The sequence below is a fragment of the Athene cunicularia genome (assembly GCF_003259725.1).
Source record: "Athene cunicularia isolate RWA chromosome 1 unlocalized genomic scaffold, athCun1 chr1_part1, whole genome shotgun sequence".
NCBI lineage: Eukaryota > Metazoa > Chordata > Aves > Strigiformes > Strigidae > Athene > Athene cunicularia.
This window is the reverse complement of record NW_020799091.1, coordinates 128,267,705-128,287,942: the sequence shown is the minus strand read 5'-3', so window position 1 is coordinate 128,287,942 and position 20,238 is coordinate 128,267,705. Positions and strand designations below refer to the sequence as shown.

Here is a 20,238-nt window from a genome sequence, read left to right as displayed (position 1 = left end):
CCCCCCCCCCCGCCCCCAATCATACAGGATCATCTCAGTATTTTTAATTGTATTTTCTCTTGCACCTCTGAACCTGTGGTGTTGAAATCCTTGACTTTATGACACTAATGCAAGTGTATATGGGCTATTTGTATTTGACTGTGTGAACTTCTCTGCTACACACTGATGAACCAGGAGCTCGGTGATGAGCAACAGCAGTGATTAGGAAACTACAAGGAATTTTTGACATGCTATTAAAAAGAACTAGCTTAATAATGATTGAAAAAGTGTTCCTCTGGAGTATCTATAGTACCTGGGTGACTATTTACAGGATCCTAGGCAATGTGTCTGAAGTAAATTGCCTACTTGCCTGAAGTAGATGATTTCAGGTTCAGTATTAAGGCATGTTTTCTTCCACCAAGGGTCTAAGTAGATTGTAGGGAATCATGGAAGCTCTGTTGCTATAAAAATATAACTAGGAAAGCTTAAAGAAATATAGAGACAAAAATCCTGCAGTTGACTGGGAACTGTAGGCCAGATGTTGTCTAAAGATGCCCATCCCCCTCATTTAGTTTCTGTTATTACAGTCTCACCAGCAACGGGGGGAGGGACTACCTTCCTCACAGAAAATATATCTTGGATCTGCTGCTGGACCAAGGCTGGTTGGTATCCAAGGAAATGAAGTGATGTGTTGTCCTTGCTCCATTTTAGGTCTCATCCTTTAGTTCAAAGTTGGACATGGCTATAACAAGGGCAGTGAGCCCCAGCATCCACACTGAAATATAAATAAGCCTTTGAGACAGAGGAGGCAGGATAAGCTCTGAGATACGTTACTGCTTTCATCTCTGGCATGAAAAATGATGCAAACATGCATTAGAAAGAGATGCTATGAGCCTGAAATATCTTTCTACTGTAGCCAATTTGGCCTTTCCTCTTCTGCTTAAGACTTTTTCTGTTCTGCTGAAGTATTACTGGCACAACGAACTGGAAATGCAGGATGGGAGAGGAGGGAAGGACATGAGCAAGCAATTGGCTGCTCTGCAGGCTCTGCCAGTGGCAAGTTCAAATTTTTGGTGGGGCTCTCTAATACACTTTTGCTACACATGGGCTTCTTATGATGCTTCACTGAGCTCAGGTAATTGTTCCACCCAGTGATTCCCTTTCAGCTCATCTGTCTCTGCAGCCTTGATCTCACTTCTCTTCTTCAAGCTGCCTTTTCTGCCCCATTGCTCTCTCAGCTGGCTCCTAGACAATAGCCCATTTTGGGCAACTTGAATCCCAAAAGTCAAAGTGAGACCCTGGTGAGATCCTGTCTCTGTGTTCTTACCATGATGCCTTGAGAGATTGCTACCAAGGTAGCTCCCTAGCTGCTTGTTACACCTCCTGCAAAAAATGATTATAGATAGACTATCCTTAGTGATGGTGTGCAGTTCTGTGGAGTATTTATTTTGTTGTGTTTTAGTGTCTAATGGGAACATAAGGGTCAAACTAATGGTGGAACAGATAGAATTCCCATCTAGGCAGACAGTGGTCGTATAAAGATGAAAACTGTATGATATAACTCTTCTCTGAGCCATTTTCTCTCTCACTCATAGCTTCCTAGTTTTGTGCATATATTTCCACATCACTCTAATTTACATGTTGAGGCTAAAGCTTGTGTATTGTATAGCCTGTTGGTGCAGTCAGCAAAATGTAAGGGCATTGGTTTGACTGAAGATAATTTCTTATTCCCACTTATTTCTTATTTTTCTTAATTTCTTATTTTCTTAATTTTCTTAATTTCTTATTCAGGGGATATGTTACGTTACAGACCTCTGTTAGGGCAACCTTATGAACTTGAAAACTTGTGTTTGTAGTAGGTGTGGGGGTATGATTAGATGGAAGCTAGCTGGTAATCAAATGCATCTGTTTTGGACAGAAAGGTCAGGACAGTTAACAAGTCAGTAAATTGATTCAGTGCTTTTCTGCCTTGTTGTTTTACAAAGAAGCATTCTTTCCTCGATCTCTTAACAGGAATAAAAAAAAAGTTACGATTAATAATGCCAATAATTAAATAGTTTTGAAAATAAAAGTAGCCTCTGTCTGCAGATGCATGCAGCCAACAATTTGAGAGCCAATCTCTGTGATAGCCCAAGGCTGTGAAACTGATTAAAATGGAAGAAAGTAGTTATAATTAACCCTTAAATCATGAAGCACATTCTCTGAAAACCCAAGTTGCTTCCCTGAAGCCGGAAGAGATGTTAATAAAAAGAGCATCACTTAAATTAAGATGTTTTAATATTAGTTCTTTTTGTAGTCTGTTTTGAAATGTCAGTTTCTCTCATTGACTGAAAGGCAATTTCAAAATACAGGCATTTTGAAGAGGACCATTATCTTTTAACTGACTGTCGGTGCTGCAACTATCTCGGACAGCATAAATTTGGCTACCATAAATACGAATAGCATGAATTTTCCGCTTATGCTAAATATTCCTTACTGTGTAAAACCCTCATAAAGTCAAAAGCAAAATTAAAGATGAAGACAGTAAGAATATATTTACCAAAAAAATAACATCTTTTACAGCAGCTGAAGAAAATCTTAATCCTTAATAAAGGGTTTTGCAAACTATTGTCCACAAAGAGCAGTTTAAGAACTTGAGGTGAGAAAGAAGCAAGATCAGCATTGCTGAGTAGATGAGAACATGATTTTAGAGACATACACTTTAATTCACACGTCATTTGTTTAAATACTATTAGTGCAAAAGTTTTATTTCCCTTCCCCTTTTTAATGCAAAATAGTATGCATCTTCTTCCTTGTTTTCAAACTTGTTCTATCATAAAATTACTGTGAAATTTGAAGTGTTTACTTAAACTTAGCTATTGCCAGTTGTACCAGGAAAGGAAATGTCAATTTTCAAAGAATTTTTACTACCACAGAATTTTTTCACCTAGAAATTAATAATGTGTCCATCTTCAGGGATATGTGAGATGCCCTAAACATAAAATTCAATGCTTAGGATTTTAGAAATACAATCTTTTACACAGTTCTTGAGGAAGGTTTTTTGCAGTGCCCTAGATCTTGTAATTACCTATTTTTTTCGTCTCTGAAGCCTGTGTCTTCCTTTTGTACAGATAAAAAGTATATTTGTTAAAGGTAAATCATACTTGAAGTTAAAAACATCCTGTGTATTTCCACATAGATAAAAGCACATTGCAGGGATCTGTGCACAGTTGTACTAAGAGAATTTTCCTGAGTAATTAAAGGAAAATTGATAAGAGCATAGTGAAACCATACCCAGTTCATCCAGCTGTTGTCTTCTCTTTCCATCAAAGAAGATAAATGTGATGGGAACCTGCTGATTCTTTTTCTCCCTCTTCTTTCTGCAGTCTCATTTATTTACTCTATGAAAATTCAAAAGGAGTAATTTCTTTATCACTCCAATTCCTATTAATTTTTATGAGAGTTTCTATCAGGCAAGTGATTGATAACATACACAACAATGCATTTCTTCACATTTTTCATTCTATAATGTCATTAATATTCTAAAGCTGGGATTTTGCTTCCAGGTGTTAATGTTAGAAACTTGAGTATAATTACCAGTATTTCTTTGAGAAGTACATGTATCACTATAAAAATTGTCAATTAAGTTAAATCTTGTGAGGTGGGAAGAGATTTTATTCAGGAGCTTTGCTGTACTTAATATACATGTAATTAAGGTACCTAATAAGCAGGTGTAAGAAAGAATCTGTATCTTTAATTTTATTTTTTTTTAAATTGCAGTTTTCAAAAGATCAGTGTACCTCTTGGTAGGCATAGCAGAAGGGAGGCATTGAGAGAGTCTGCAGAAACAGCAGTGGTGAATAAATTTTTGGTTAGGAAGATAGACTAGGGTCACAAGAACAGCTGTGAGGCTTCTCTAGCCAAGTTAATGTGTCACAACAGAGAAGAGAGATTTAAAGGAAAGCACTGTGGTTATCTGAAGGAATGTGATTGTGGCCATATGTATGGATTGGAAGACAGCACAGAGGCTCAGAATCTCCACAGATACCTTTAGGCTGCACTTAAGGAGTCATCTGGAAGGGACTATTCAGCTGTCCGTAGTGCTCTTTTTTAATTAGTGCAGATCTTAAGTACCTACTGAAGATAATTCAGCTCAGTCCACTGACTGTAAAGATTGTTTGACTGATTATGCTTCTAATTTGGGCACCCTATCTGAACCTCAAAGTCTTAATAAAAATTCATGAAAATAAACATCACTTCTCTTTAAGGGCTATGGAAGTTCTTAACTTGGATCCCACTAGGAAATGTATAATCGGTGTGGAAGATGAGCTTCAAGACTCTGTGTTTCCATGGTAAACAAGGGAATAAATCTTTCTTTGGAGAGCATTCGAAATAAATCTTTGGATTGTCATTGTAAACTTAAAGAATCCCAAAAGACAGAGACACAACCCAATTTAGATAATCAAAAAAAAAGGTCAAGCCAGCTAGAGGAAATATTTTAGGAAGTGTGTTGTTGAGGAAGAATTCCTTTAAGGTTAGTTATACATTAGCACCTACAGCCTTTCTCTCAGAATTAAATTAATAAACTGAACACACCATAAAAATTCCACAAGGCTTTGTTAAGAATTCCACTCTCAGATACTTTTTAATTATTTTAGAGTCATTCAAAATAATCTCAGATAGTAACAGAGGATAAAAGGATATCCAACAACTATTGAAGTAATTTATAGATTTAATTAAACATTTCTCTGTGCTGCTATATGTGCCCCAGTAATATTTTTTTAAAGAAAAACACATTAACTTTATAATATTAAAACCTTGAGCAATAAATTATGTGTTGCTCTCCCCCCATTCACTTCCAGTTTGGGACTTATAAAGTTTTCTATGAATAGCAGTAACTGTAATTATTGTCTGAGAAAGATGGGTAGGCAGTATTACATCATGCTTAGTATTGCACAGGCATTGAGTGACAGCTTTTCACAACAGCATTGTGAGATTTATCCTACTGAGATAGGGCATCTCAGTGGCAAAGGAACAATTATAGTAGGAAAGAACTTGAGGGGAAAAGGAGGAGAAAGGCCTCTTGCTTGATGTATAACACTACCATGGTTCCCTGTTTATCATGACTGAGAAGTATTAATTCCGATTTTTTGTGCTCTGCCTAAATGTGATGAATCAGTATGCAGCACAAATTGATTGGAATAGTAGTTTATTGACTTTCCCTGATGTTGTGCTCATTTATCTTTGTAATGCTTCTCACTGAGAGATAATATTAAGCTGTTAAGATTCATAGTGCAAAATGTGCAAGAGGAGAAAAGACTGTGCCTGCAAAGGTACAGCATTTTCTCTGCCCTGAAGAATATTTGAGGTGCATTTATTTTGCATCTAGATGCTTTGTGTGAGGAAGATATATGACAAATATGAGGGAAATCTGTTGAATCAAGTGTAGCGGAGGGAGGCTGTATCCTTATGATGATTTCTACTGTGAGAGAGGCCTAGAGGAGTCAATTAACAATGAATTAGGAAGAAACATTTTTCCAGTGGGAGGAAGTAAGATGATTTGGAAAAATTCTTGGGACAGTTAAGAATAGAAAGAGTAAAAATCTGGCATTTTTACGATTTCATCTTATATTAGAAGAACAATTAAAATTACGTTGTTGCACAGGGATAGATGTATTTCCAAATCTGTTGCAAGTTCAAAACAGGGATTAGATAAAACCATAAAGAGATACTAAAGGGAATGGATTGGATTATACTCTCTAGTAAATCTAATCTTGTATTTGTGAATACTAGGGGAATAGTAGGGGAGTGGAGCACATACAGTACAGGCTTGCAAGCTGTCACCAAATAGCACCTCTTCCTGGCACTGGAGACACAGAAGAAACTTAGGTCAGATGGACACTGATCTTCTTCAGTGTTCTTTCTTGTGCTTTGAAATATAGTTTGCACTAAAGAATGCAGAATTGTTATGGTCTTGACTGCACATTCAAAACCACTAATGTTCTTCCAATAAGGAAGGCCATAAGGAACACTTGATTAAGAACTGATTTGATCAAGAATTTTTGTACTGTGTTGACAGCCTCATTGCTTCCATTTGCCTCCATGCCTCCTGGGAATAAGATACTTGGACTGATACTAGAGTTGGGATTTCTCCAAAGCAGTGCAGGATGGAGCATCCTCTCTGCAGTGGATCAAGCTCATGTCAGCTTTTAGTGAATAAAATATTGGAACTACCCTTAGCTCTCATGTAGAAATTGGGGGATATGGGACTAATAGGTCTTCCTGCTGCCTGTGGTTTGCTCTAATTTCATCGAACTCAAAGCAACAGCTACATTCCATTCATGTAGAGGAAGAACCTGCCAGGCACTCATATTTTCTCCAGGAGCTTTGTGCAGTGCCTGAACAATCCTAGCTTTTTTATTAATTCTAAAGGAGTGCCTGAATGGTTCAGATGAATGCTTAACTGCTATTTGATGTCAGGTTCTGCGGGTGGTCTCTGTCAGAGGGGAGTAGGATCGATGTGCATTACTTTCTGATCTGTGGCTACATACTGATACAGTTTGCATACTAAGCTAGAACATGTTTCAGCAAAGGTCTGTCTAATGATTTATGGGTGGAATCAAAAGGTTTAGAAAGCAAGGGGTTTTCCTTAAAGCTTAGGTCCATCAGAACCTGTGGCCAGAAGAGAATTAATATGTTTGTATCTAGTTGTCACTGTTTTGAATAGTCTCAGAGTGCCAGGCAAACCCAGAAGAAAAAAAAGAGTCCATTCTGAGGAGATCCCTCTTATGTTTGTCATGTTCATGAACACCTCCATCAAGAGTCAAGACATATGCCATTGGGGTACTCTAAAATAAGTGACTACACAAACCTAGGAGCATATCTGCTTCCCTTCTAATAAAAATGCATGCACTGGTGTAAGAGAATTTTGAATCAATGCTAACCCATTTAGCAACAGTAGTGCCCTGTGGCTGGTTCTTCAGGTGTCATCACTGACAGTGCTTGAACTTTGAGGGAATCCATTATCTGCATGAAACTGCTGCGGAGATGCTGGCTGCATGAAATCCTTCATGTTTGCCACAGTTTAGATTCAGGATGGGCACACAGCAGCCCCCTTTGTGACAGAAATCTCATGAGCACAGATCAGTACAAGTGTCAGTTGTTCTAGTACATATGGAAACACTATTTATACTGCCTTGCAGGACTGAACATTATTTGCCTGGAGACTGTACTAAAGTGTTCCAGAAAAAATAAGAAATTACAGCACTGGCTGGCTGGTGAGAAGAAACAGGTTGTAAACAGTGCCTCTTAAACCAGGTATACTATGTGTCACATTCAAGGCTTTCCAGCTGAAATAGTTTGTGTTTGCAATCTTGTGTAGAAGAAGCTTTGAGATGCTGGGCAAGAGCTGATTCTCTTCTGTTTAGATATACAACAGAAGAGAGCAAAGGAGATTGTGACTATATAAGGAACAAAAAAATCATCCCCAGTAGTGGTTCAGCACTGGAGCAGTTGCCCAAAGAAGCTGAGGAATCTCTGTTGTCTTGACAAACTTCCCAAATAACTCTTCTCCCTTGCTGGTTATTCAGCTAAGAAATGAGGATTCTTGAAAATACTGGTGATGATGTTTTTAGTCTCTCTTATTGGGATCCTGAACATAATTTAATTTTGGTAATCTAGATACCACAGCGATGGTGCCAAAGTAAACAATCATGATAGTATTGGTGAATAACATAAGCAGATAACCTGGAGACTTCCATCTCCAATCTCTTGGTAAGTTCAAGACTTTGGCCTGAGATCCAGCAGCCAGAGTGTGTTTGGGTTCTGTTTCCTGCTCTGCCATTCGTAAATTACGTGACGTTGAGAAGGGCTGAATTGTGGGCTGCTTTCAAACCTTCTGTAAAGAATGTAGTGCCATTGACTGAAAGGTTTTTTCAGTTTTTTTGACCTCTGTTCCTGAATTTATTTCCCTTCAAAATGAATGTTTAAAAGTCCCCATCTCTCAGGATTTGGCTGGCCTAAAGAATAGGCTTTTAGATGTTACAATGTTACAGATTGACTGGCAAGACAAATGCTGAGTATTCTGTCTCCATGTAGCGTAGTCATGCAGACTTCATTCTGGTGTACCAAGTCTTGATTTTAGTGGCTCAGGCTACAGTCTTCAGCCCTGTTCCTGGAGAACACTGACTGCTATGTGCTTGGATAGTTCTTTCTATAAAGAAGGGTTTTCTGATCATTCAGCCTGGATTATTTTTTTTACAGTTTCATCCAGTGTTGTTTTTCTTCTGTGGTGTATACATGCTTCATAAACTAATACACAATACCTGTATTATATTCATTATTCCATTTTATTCTTAATTTTTACTCAGTTATACTTAACTGATTTTATTTTTCTCTTTCCTTGTCAAAGTTTTTGCTTCTTCCTGAAGTCCCTTTAGTTTACTTACATTTTAGTGATGCTCAAGAGTGCCTGTGTTTCATCTGTGTTTGGTGTATGGGTTCTCATTAAGGGCAGCATAAGAGAGAACTATTCCATCCTGTCCAGTAATTTCCTCATCTCTTTAGTAAAGCAAATCAAATTGCACTTCATTACCTTTTATCATACTCCCCAGGCTCCTTATTTCTCTGCTATGCCAAACTTCCTCAAATCCCCCATTGCTAGGTTTTCAGATACTTGCAGTGAGGCTGCCCCTTTTAGTTACAACTCTTCTCTCCCCTATTTCAGACAAGTTATTGAGCCATTTCTCTGCATTGCCTGAGACATTTTTCTTTCTCCTTAGTTACGCTTCACTACCTCACTGAAGACATTGGAGTGTTTTCAATGCTCTGTGCAAAGAGCACCTAAAGAAACAAAACATACTAGCTTTTTGAATGTAACCTACATATACCATATTTCTCCCGTGGGCTGAGATTTGGGCAAATGGAACCAAAAGTACCTTGCTCAGCAAAATTATTTTGCTAGATTGATCTAATGCAGTGCTACATGCTGCTCCCTGAGTGTGAGATAAATCTTTATGTCAGGTTCTTAATGGTGGTGGTGGAATTTTATTTGGTTTTGCTTGGATTTTTTCCCATTTAAGATAATAAATTTGAACTTGTGTGCTTTTCCTGGCTGTAACCTGGCAGGTTTGGCCTTAAATATCACAATTTTGCTTCTTCACCTACAACATATTAATGGGAGAAATACTGTCCAGCTTCAATAATGTTGGACAGTTATATGCTTAAAAGGACAAATGAAATGCAGATCTGAAATGCAGTTACTAGTGTGTCAGCAGTGTAGATTTGTGTTGTCGAAAATGGTGAAAACTCTCATGTCATGGCTAGTGCCCTGCAGAGTCCTTAAAAGGCAAAGTGTAAATTATAAGAGTCAGAATTTGGAAAGCATACAGGGGTAATGGAATGGAGATCTTCCAAGAGACACTCCCATAGATGTAAAGGCTGAGATTTAAGTAAGAATACAGCCTGTATTGTAGGATAGATTAACACTAATCTGGGAACACCACTCTTAGTGATGCCATGCATGTCTCAAGAGCTGTGTGTACTGTCAGTGTACAAAACAACTGGGACTGAAATGTTGAGGTGGAAGGTGTGGGTATATGGTAGATACTGGGTCTGTGATACTCTTTTTCACCTGTATCTTGAAAGTAGTACATGATGGAGTGGGTGTGTAGAAACAGCCAGTTCTTTATTATTGTGACCTGATTTCTGTTCCCACCTTCTGTTTTTTCTTAACCAGTATTCCTGTGTAAAGGCCTCTATACTTTGATTTGGAAAGATACTAAAATACCCCAAGAAATCTTTGACCATTTCAAGGTAGTGGTGTGTGGGTTTTTTGGAGATGGTGCTATCTACAGAGAATCTTCATGGATTCTAATGCTGGCATCAGTGCAAGAAGAGTGGCAGGAATGGGTTGGCTCTGGATGGCCTGCTTCTTTCATCTGGTCTCCTCACTAGAAGGTAAGAACAGATTTTATATAATTCAACAACTTAACAAAGTTTCTCTAGAGAAAAAAAAAAAAAGTGCTCTCCAGTATGCTTATTGTAGTCCAGATGAGCCTTAAGCACATGTCTTTCTTTGATGGCTGATCACTATCTCATGAGATGTAAAAAGATACTGTTTCTAGTAGGACAGGCAAACCTTCTTATGAAGGACCATTAATGAACATTTCTACTAGCTATCTTGGAAGTGACAATCTCAAAGAATAAATTTTTTGCCCCAGGAATAAGCTTCTTGTTTATGCTTTGCATGTATTTGATTTTTGTGTTCCTGTTCTTGCACCATGTTTGTTTTATGAAACAATCTCTTGATGTTTATATTGTTCTACAAGGCAGCATCCACTGGGCTGAAATCAGGATTTTTTGTCTCTGTCATCTGAACAACTTGTCTCATGTAATAGGGAGAAAATGCTTTCCTTTAACAGAAGCAGCAGTTCGTGTTCAGCCAGCAGAGGAGAGGAGGGAGAGATCAGTGAAGAGAGGATAGAGCAAAGAGAAACGAGAGGCCAAGAAAATCGGAGAAGATGGTAGGAGGGAGGGTGATGGGAGCAAGCGATAAGAGTTATGGGAGAGAGTTAGAGAAGGGCAGAGGTATGGTAAACAATCCTCTTGTTTGTTCCAAGGAATATCCTTGCAGCTACATGTGCTCAATGAACTGCACGGCTTTGTGATGAATGTTTGTTTATCTCTTGCATATGTGAAAGTCTCTGAAAAAGGGTGGGAGGGAGAGAGGGAATCAGAGGGAGACAAGGAAGAAAAGACCTGGAGGAAGGGAAAGGAGAATAGTGTGAGATCTAAGAAAAGGAGGATGGAGATAGGGAAATAAAAACTACTGGCTTTTTCTTACTAGTAATGAAGAGGAAACTTGTTAAAGCATTCCTTCTCTTACTAGGAGGGGAATGGAATGGGAGTTCCTCTCCTTCAGAGAGGAAATAATTGGTATAAAAGTATAATACAAGTTCTAAAATCTCTGCAACTCTGTTAATAGCTGATTTAAAAAATATTTTACAAAGTAATGTTATTCCTTAGTGTAACTGATAAAGGAACTGAGATGGAAAAGGGACAGAAAATGTCCATTCTGTGCAAATCTGAAGTAACTCAGTGATGCCTATAGGATTTGACATTTCTGGAATTCAGTGATTGGAATTTAGAAAACACTGTGTGATACAGATCACATGGTTGAATTGCCTGAATTAAAATAAGACAGTAAAATTCTGCTATGGAGATGAAGCAGTAAAGGTGCCCATGAGCTGAATTTCAACTCTCAATTCAGTCAGGGGTGTTATCGCCTTGCATTGTGACTGAACTACATGGTCCTAGGATTGCACCCCAAAGGTAATTTGCATGTCAGAGGTTAGTATTTTTGTTGTGGTCAAAAGACAGAGAAGAATTATGCATTAGGGGAAGGGAAGTCTGATGATAACTATGTAGAATGCTTTTCTTTATACAGAGTTATCCATCAGGAAGAAAAAAGCCCCGTGGCCATTTTGTTGACTCATTACTGTGTATAGCAGAAACTTGAACTTCCGGTTTCAAGACTTAAGTTGAAAAATATAGGGAACATCCACTTTGGTCTTCAGTTTTTGTAAAGTTTCTTAGAAGGTTTAGATGGTGTCTAAAATACGTCTCATCTCTAACTGATGAGGGTTAACTGAGTGGGAAAAACAATGAAAGTAATTTTTCTTGCAAGTGTTTCTCAGGCATTTGAGTTAGATTTAAACAGGCTGACTGTAGATTTAAACAGGCTGACTCTAAATTTTGTCTCAAACTTTGTTTAGAAAATTTGTTTGAAATTTTCTGAAAGGGGAAAACCTATTTTGATAAAACCATAATGTATGTTGTTAAGAAAAGAAGGAGAAGCTGTAGGAAGGGGAAGAAAAATAACCAAAGTATTCAAACCACCTTTCTATGCATTATGAAAAGAACAAATACTTTTTATGCAGAATGCTTTTCAGATAGAAGGAAAGCAGCACCCTTTTACAGGACCTAATGGGACCTTAAACCCCTTCATGAATCAGGAGTAAAGAAGTTCTTGTAAGCAATAGAAAATGTTTTTGTTGTTATTGTTGTTTTTAATGCATAAAAAGGAATCATTAGACTGAACTTACTTGATACAGATCTAGTATTTGGACACACTGATTTCACTAGGAATGAGCATGTCGATTAAAAATTTTCCAGGCATGATTTTTAGACTAGAAAAAAAACTGCATGGGAAACATGACGGAAAACTGTTTTGCAAACAAAAGATATTTGTAAACTTACTATTTTAGCTTTATAAAAGGAAACAAGATTGCACAGAAGTTTTCATTAAGATCGCATTTCCCACAGTTATGACTCTGAAAGTTTTTGAGGTTTTAGTTTGGGGACCATTATTTTTGTGCTACATGCTGGCTGAAAAAAAGATTTTTTTCCTTTTGTTCAAAAATATGTATAGAAATATACAGAAATTTTATTTCTGTATCTATACATGTCTGTAATTATTGTCTACAATTTATCATTTAACATTTTTGTAGGTTAACCCTTCTGATTGTAAAAGTTGGTGAAGCACAGATTTTAAGAATGCCTGATGGGGCTACAGTAAAAATAGCTGAGAGCAAGTGATAACTTGCTAATGAAATAGCTCTTATAAGAGCATAGAGTTAAATTTTATGTGGAATATTGGTTTTGCTTTTACTGAGTTATAAATGTTTACAGCTTAAACACAAGTTCATTTTGCAGAGTTCATTTTGCAGAACTCATTAAATCTGTTCCAAAGGAATGATGTGTTCTCTATGTGAGTGACTGCATTTATTTTACAACAAACTCTCCAGCCTGCAGAATGGCTGGACAGCCTTTCTAAATATCTTCTAGAAATTCAAGGTTGTATTCAAGAAGTACTGATTGCTCAAATGTCTTTGAAGGGAAAGAAAACTAGAGTTTCCTCAAAAGTAATCTTCAAATTAAAAAATACTATTGCCTTTTGTTTTATTATATGCAAAGAAAAATTTAAATGGGTGTTACTTTACTTCAGGGGGAAAACCCCAAAAAAGTAAAATTAACTTTTTACTTTATTTGCTTGTGATTCACATGGGTTATTAAAATCCCATTAAAAATTTCCCATTATGTTCTTTCCTGACACTTCCCTGTTTACCAAAATCATTGCCATATTCTTGGAAAGCCCAGGGCAGAGGAATCTCTTGTTATAGTAATTCAGAAGGTGAATGGGACTGGGCTGGATGTGCAGCTTGTTTATAAGAGGAGGGGTGTCTGGGTTATCCCATTGGTTAGTCCTAGCAGCTCCACTTGTTTTGTTTTCTCCTGTAATATATTCCCAGGTGTGTACCATAGCCCTGCGTTGAAACTGTTCACAAGCTGCAGGCTACCTCTTGCTGCTTGGAGGCTAGCAGGACAGTAGAGCCTACTCATGTTGCAGCTAAGACTATTTATATTCAAAGCTAATTAAACTTAAAAAAAAAAGAAAAAAAAAGAACAGTACTCTATGTAATATACAGTATCTGGGACTTCAATTTATGCTTCAGTGAAACCAGACCCAAGATCACTTTTTAATGTTTATAGAAAAAAAAATATAGGCAGGAAAACAGATAAACTAAAAATGACACTGTCATATGAAGTAGCTGGTTTCATGGCAGTGGCAGTTGGGTGGGTTCTAGACTCAACAGTGGGTATTTGCAGAATGAATCTGTTAAACTCTAGAAGAATATTATTATATCACACTACTAGGAAAGTTGTAGATAATAATTTAATTTGATTGCAAATGCAAAGTTAAAACTAAGCATTTAAAGTCCTTTATTTTTATTTCCTGATGTCTGCATTTCCTGACATCTGCAGAGGAATTAGTGCAACATGCTAATCCTGGCAGTTTCCCAAGAGCTTTAACAAAGGGATAGTGGAGGTAAAGGAAAAAATACACAGTCATTCATAAAGCTTAAAAGCTGTCCTACCTTGCAAATAGTTGTGTATTTCCATATCCTAGACCATTTGGCTGCTACCTTTCACAGGTGCATAACTCCTGATTGGGGTCTGAGAATCCTGTTCTGATAGTATCAGCTTTTTGCTCTGACATAGCAAGTAGTCAAAAAATACTATACTTCATGAAAGTCACTAAATACATATCTCATTGGCTGTAAATAGTTTTTTCTATTAATTGCCAATACAGAAGTAATACAGGAGCATTCACTGCAGGAATGACTTCACAATATAGATTTATCCAAAAGGTCAGCCTCATTTGCCTCATATAGGTTGGTTTTATATATATTCTCTTATATTAGGAGGCATATTTTATAACTCTCTATCTTGTTATTTCATGTTAAGTCATAGCTGAACCGGTTTAGTTAAACAACAGCAGTTTTTGTATTGAGCACTAAGTGGGAATTTTTGGCTATTTTTGTTTGGTTTTTTACTTGTTTCATCAACTTATTCTTGAAAAATAAGTACTTGTTGCAGTTGCATATGTCACTAGTCATTGATATATACTTCACTACCATAGCTTTTTAGCTTTGGAAGAAGTTCTAGTATATTAAAGGCTTCCCAAAGGTTTCACTGTATTGTGTCTCCAAGTGATAGCCCCCATATATAAATATATTTGTTCAGTTGCATGATAAAGGGCTTCTCTCCTCACACTCAAAGGAACACAGGCAGGGGAACCCAAATAACCTAACAGAGAAATAAGCACCCTGACCCAGCTTCTCCCAGGGCTATTACAGGAGTGTGATCAGCCCACTGAGAGGGAATGGAACTTGTTAAGATAAATCAATGGAAGTGCTCTCTGAAACACCATTTGGATTGAGGGGGATTACTGCCAACAGGGGTATGGGATTTATTATGGGATGAAGGGAAAATTTGGGGCTTCGGCAAAACTTACGTGGGTTGCTCAGGAGAGGAACTATAGGTGGGGAAAGGGAGAGATCAAGTGGTTTTGGGGAGGATCAAGTGTGAGAAAATAGAGATAAGGGGCCAGTCATGTGTAAACAAGCACTGGTCAGTATACCTGTCAGGCCTTGACCTGCACCTGATGACCAGTCTGTCCTGTCTTCTTATTAAATTCAATTTTTCACTAGTTACTTGGGTGAGGGTGCTTTTATTTTGTGTGTATGTGGACATTTAAATGCCAGCAACTGGATCTGAACCAAAGATCATAGGGGCTCATGCGTCAGTGCTGCCAGTACCTGAAGAGCCTGAGGTGGATGAAAATCAAGTACCAGGAACTCAAGTTGGACCATGGGTCATAGGATCTGTGCATCTGTGGTGCCAGCAACTGGAGTGAGTGAGTTTATTTGAGTGAGTCTGTGATCTCCAGCAAATATCAAGCCAGACTATCTGATTCGTAGAGTAAGTGAGTTGGGAAACCAGGGAGATACCATAGAGTCTGGGGGACAAATGAGACACCTGTTTTCATGTGTGTGTCCCTGTGACTGAGACATCTGGAGGAGCTATCTTCTGAGGGGATCAAGGGGTCCAGGCCAACTACTGGGGACACTCTGTTCTGGGGTTTCTTTGAGAGTCCTGTCTGTATACTGTGTATCTCTGTGCACTGGAGACAAGGCGATCCAAGGACCAGATGCTGCCTAGACTGATGTCTAAGGCCAGTTACTGGAGAATCCAGTGTGTGTGCCTCTGCATGTGTTTGTATGTGTAAGTGGGGTTCTGTGGAGTGGGGCAGCACTACAGCAACTGGTGGTGAGCCCTGGGGGCTCACATGGCCAAGTGCCAGCAACCTAGGAGAATGAGAATCCAGGACAAGATACTGGGTGGACTGCATGCCTAAAACCAGTTAGCAGAGGATCAATAGTGTGCCTCTGTGTGTGTGTGAAGGGATGTAAAAGGGAGTGAGGGTGTCTGAATACTAGGAACAGGAGTGGAGCTGCAATCTTCAGGTACTTATATGTGCAGGTGCCAGCAAATGGGGAGACCACAGATACAAAGGTCAGCTACTGGAGACTGAACGTTCAAGGACAGTTATTGCAGGGATCCATGCTGTGTATAAATACATATGTATTTCCCACTAACGGACCTGTATCCTGACCAGCCAGAAAGGAGAGCAGGATGAAGCCGTTGGTGGTGCTTTCTCTGTTTGTGTTGCTGGTGAGTGTTTCTGTATGTGTTGATCTTCATGGCTGGCCATTTATATATGTGTGTGTTTGTGTGTGTGCCTACTGGGAATACCCACTCAACCTTGTTATTGATTAGATGTGGGGACATGGAGGTGCAGGAGTCTTGCTTACATGAGGCTACAGGATTTGCCAATCCCTAACAATAGTTTTACACAAGCCCAGAGAACGCTCTTTCCAGCCCTCTCTAAGAGAGCATTCACAGTCTTCCTACTTGTTCTGTTCAAGGCCTGATAATACAAGTCAGAATAAGTCCAGTAATATTTCTTTTCAAGAAGTCTTATTAAGCCAGAGAACTTTGCTGCTTGGGTCATGGTGCTGCATAGCAAAGCAAACTCTCTGAATGTTACCTTCTACCCTAATGCTCTTTGCCTTACCTACCAAATTATGTGTACATTTGGTTATATTCAGAATTAAACTGGATAGGGCCTTGAGCAGCCTACTGTAATTTAGCCTGGTCTTGAGAGGGGTGTTGATCAAGATAACCTCTGTACCTTCCTTCCAGCTTGGTTAATTCTGTCATTATATAGTCTGGTCATTCTTAGCATCAGCTTCTCATCCCACAGATAAAGGGATTCTTTCACTGCCCTCTCAGGATCAGTTTTCTTCTCAGTGGCTATAGTTTGCCTAGACTTGAGTTGTAGAATTTCCTCATGCACCACTCCACTATTAAGACAGAGAGGACAAGCTTCGCATCCCACAGGTAAAGGGATTCTTTCACTGCCTTCTCAGGATCAGTTTTCTTCTCAATGTTTCTTCACTATTAAGACAGAGAGGACAAGTGTTCTTCACTCCAGAAAGCTGTTAGGCCATCTTTATAATCCAGAAAGCTGTTAGGTGAACTCTGTCTTCATGAAGGTTGTCAGAGGGTCAGTCATCCTTGGGTGAATTGTCATCTTCCCCTGCATCGGGGGAACATTTTTGCCTGTAACACAAGCATTAAAGTGTCTTGCTTGAAAGTATAAGCTAACCAAAATCTGAAAATCATTAACATGCCTATTCTGAGCAGCCTCATCTGTAACAATAATCTGTAATAAATTCCAACCTCTGCCCAGTTGGTCTTGATGTTGACATTATAATATAGTGCAGCCCAAGAGATTGGTTTGTAGCATAAGTATTGACTGGTACTAACATAAGTCTTAGGGATTTTTTTTCACTGAACTGAGAATGTAGTTAATTCTGAATTTTGTTTTAGGAAGAGTGTAATGAAACCACTTGACTCTACTATAAAAGATTATGGGGTGTTTTTTTTGTTTTGGGCAGAGAAATACAGGAGAATCTCTCATCAGCTATTTTTCTCTTCTATGAACTAAAGCAAGAGTCTTAATAAGAAATTGGAATCTCAGTCTTCAGAGATGTAAGATTAAAGCAGGAGTCAAAGAAGAACTGTTATCTTTTCATGTGTTTAAAGGCCTCCAGATTGCTCAGATACCTTGATTATTCCTCATTTTTAACCCAAAGTGGAATACTGTTTTGATGATACTCTGAGGTCACCTGAATAAGTGTGGCCTCTAGAAGCATCATGGACTGTTCTGGGCCTGTATCTGATCTGATCTTGCAAGACCCTTGATTTTGAGCAAAGTAGAAAGCTATTTTTCTTCCAGGTTGGTAAACTCAGCCGGGCAGATCATTGCTATCTGCACTGAAGAGCAGCAGAATACTAATCTGGCTCAATACACTGAGGGAATGCTGCATCAGTACTAATAAAGTAGCAAGTAAAGGCTTATACCTGTACACTGTTACGTAGTCATTCATACTGTTAAATTATTAGCACAGGTTAATACCCATCATTATAGTTTTGGCCCATGTCATCTAACCTTCTCCTAAGCAGTGCCTAGGCATAAATCAGAGGTTAGAATGAGAGATGGTTTGGGTGCAGTCACGCACTTCTGTGGCGTTGGAGTTTTTTGCCACGTGAATGTAAACCATACTCGGCCGAGAGCAGTCCAACAGCTTGCTAGATTTATAAGTGTACATGCAGCTGGTGTAACTGAGGATCTGATTCAAGGCATAGAGGCAGTAAGAAAGGGAGAAAAAGAAGAAAATTAGTGAAGGACTTTTGACCATAAGTCACAAAATGAGATTTATGCACACAACATTCTTGCGTACTTTTCTTATTTTCCTGATGTTTCCTCATTTAAAATACTCACTGTGAGAGAGACAGTTCTGTCTACTTCAAGCTGCCTGTATCTGTTCACTGTGAAATATTAATGTGCTTGATGAAGATTACCTTGCTCACTGTTAAGAAGCTGTCTAGAGAATGTGCTTCCTGCTAGTCATGGCAGAGCCCAGGCTGCTGAGCAAGACTTATCTATTTTCTTTCTTCTTTCCTTTCTCACTTTTAATCTGAATTTCCATGCCCCAATTAACTTTTCTCTATTTTACTTTCTCCTAGTTTCCATGGGCTAGTTGCATTATACTTTGATAACTGGGAGACTCAGACCCAATTAGAAAAAAAAAGTTCTTTCTTTGTTGAAAATTACCTTGTATATTTACTCCAGCATATCAAAGCCATGTTAGGGAATCCAGTTACAAAGTACTGCCATGACAGAGTGCAACCCTTGTGCCAGACTGTGCAATTGAGACAGTAATGTGCATGGGGGAATGCCAAATCCCTCTGCTGCCAGGACAGCCTAAGGGGAGACTAAACCACAATGAGGCATAGGCCTTTCACAGATGTTTTGCCACTCAGAGAAGCCATCTGAGCTGAGCTATCCTTAAGTTCTGAGCTTCTCAGCATTTTCTGAGGTCTGTTAGGGAATTTTAGTGGGATTGTGCTTCAGCTGTAACCAGTAGCTCTTCCCAGTTCTGGCAAGCCAGCCCAGATATTTTGCACTGGTTTTGAAGCAAGGAACTGGATCAGCTCCTCAGGAAGGTATAAGAAATACATGATATCATGTAGGAATATAGGGAACATCAGTTTGGGGACATCAGCAAAGCCTGAGGTCTGGATAAACTTGCTTACTTGATCATGTCTGCTTTAGGACAAGTGTAGTCTTTCCTTTCTGCTGATTAATGTGGAGTGAATACCCAGGAGTACTGATAGGGATAGTGAAGTTAGCAGTCCATAATTTGGAAACATGAACTACTGAGGATCTCTCCTATGTAAAACATGGGACAATCATATCATTAAACCTTTACAAAGGGAATAGTGAATCCTGTTTGTAAATAAACTGGACGTTGCTGTTGGGTTCTGGCTTTTTCTATCTTGGTTTTTGGGCCTTTTTTAAACAAAGCAACAAGATAGAAAAATGTAAATTAAAATAACCAAACAAAAGAGATTGACTTTCCAGAATTTAAGAAAAAGCTGTTGATTTGTACAGTATGAATCAACACATGTAAATGCCTATTTGATGGAGTCTTTCTTCCCCCATGTCCCCACTGTAAATGTACACAGAAAAACACACATGCTTGCATACTTCCAGGGTGGTCTCAGACCTTACCATTCACTTCTGGAGAATACTGTGTATATAACTTGCACTGTGGCAATCTCTACTGTTTTTCTTTGTACCTGAACAGAGAATAACATCCGCAAGAGCAGTGAAGTCTAGTACCTGTCTCCAAATGCTAGATTCAGTAACAGTGGAAATGCAGACAAGTTGTGGGAATAATCTAGGCCTGTAAAATTCTGCATGTACCCTACTTCTGAGCAGTATAATGCAAAAGACTGTTTAACGGTGATTTTCTGATAAAACTGGGATCCGTACGCAGGCTAATGCCCAGCTCCAGAACAAAGTGAATCCATTACAGGATCAAACGGGTCATTATCCTAAACTCTCATAGAAATTTGGTTCCAGACCTGAAAATAAAAGTGTCTTGGCCTTATGTCCACATTTACACCTGAAAATAAAATGGGAAGCCATGACTGGCATGCATTAATGTAACTCATGTTTCTGTCCCACCCTTTTCTTTCAAAAAAAAAGGGTGGCTGCATCTGTACTCCTTATTATAATTCTGCTGCATGCTATCAGTGGGGTTACACTTTGCCCAGGAAAGTTTTTGTCTGGCCAGAATATTGTCAAGCAACTTGCTAACCATGAGTTAGCATGATTATGTGCCCAGTGCCTCTGGCCCTGCTTAATTTACTACTATGGACATAGCCTATCATATTTAATCTCAATACATGAATGTATATTCTGGGTGTGTGGAAGCCCTGTACAAGGCATGATTGGGGGGG

At 38.6% G+C, this 20,238-nt stretch overlaps 1 protein-coding gene across 1 annotated transcript in view; it reads left to right on the top strand.

Moving 5' to 3' along the window:
• The window catches only part of LOC113479417 (ephrin type-B receptor 5-like), a 61,000-nt gene that overhangs the window by 6,312 nt on the left and 34,450 nt on the right, over nucleotides 1-20,238 (top strand). Inside the window, 1 exon segment of the mRNA XM_026847314.1 lies at nucleotides 9,695-9,915. Coding sequence (XP_026703115.1) covers nucleotides 9,822-9,915 — 94 coding nt within the window. The 5' untranslated portion in view covers nucleotides 9,695-9,821.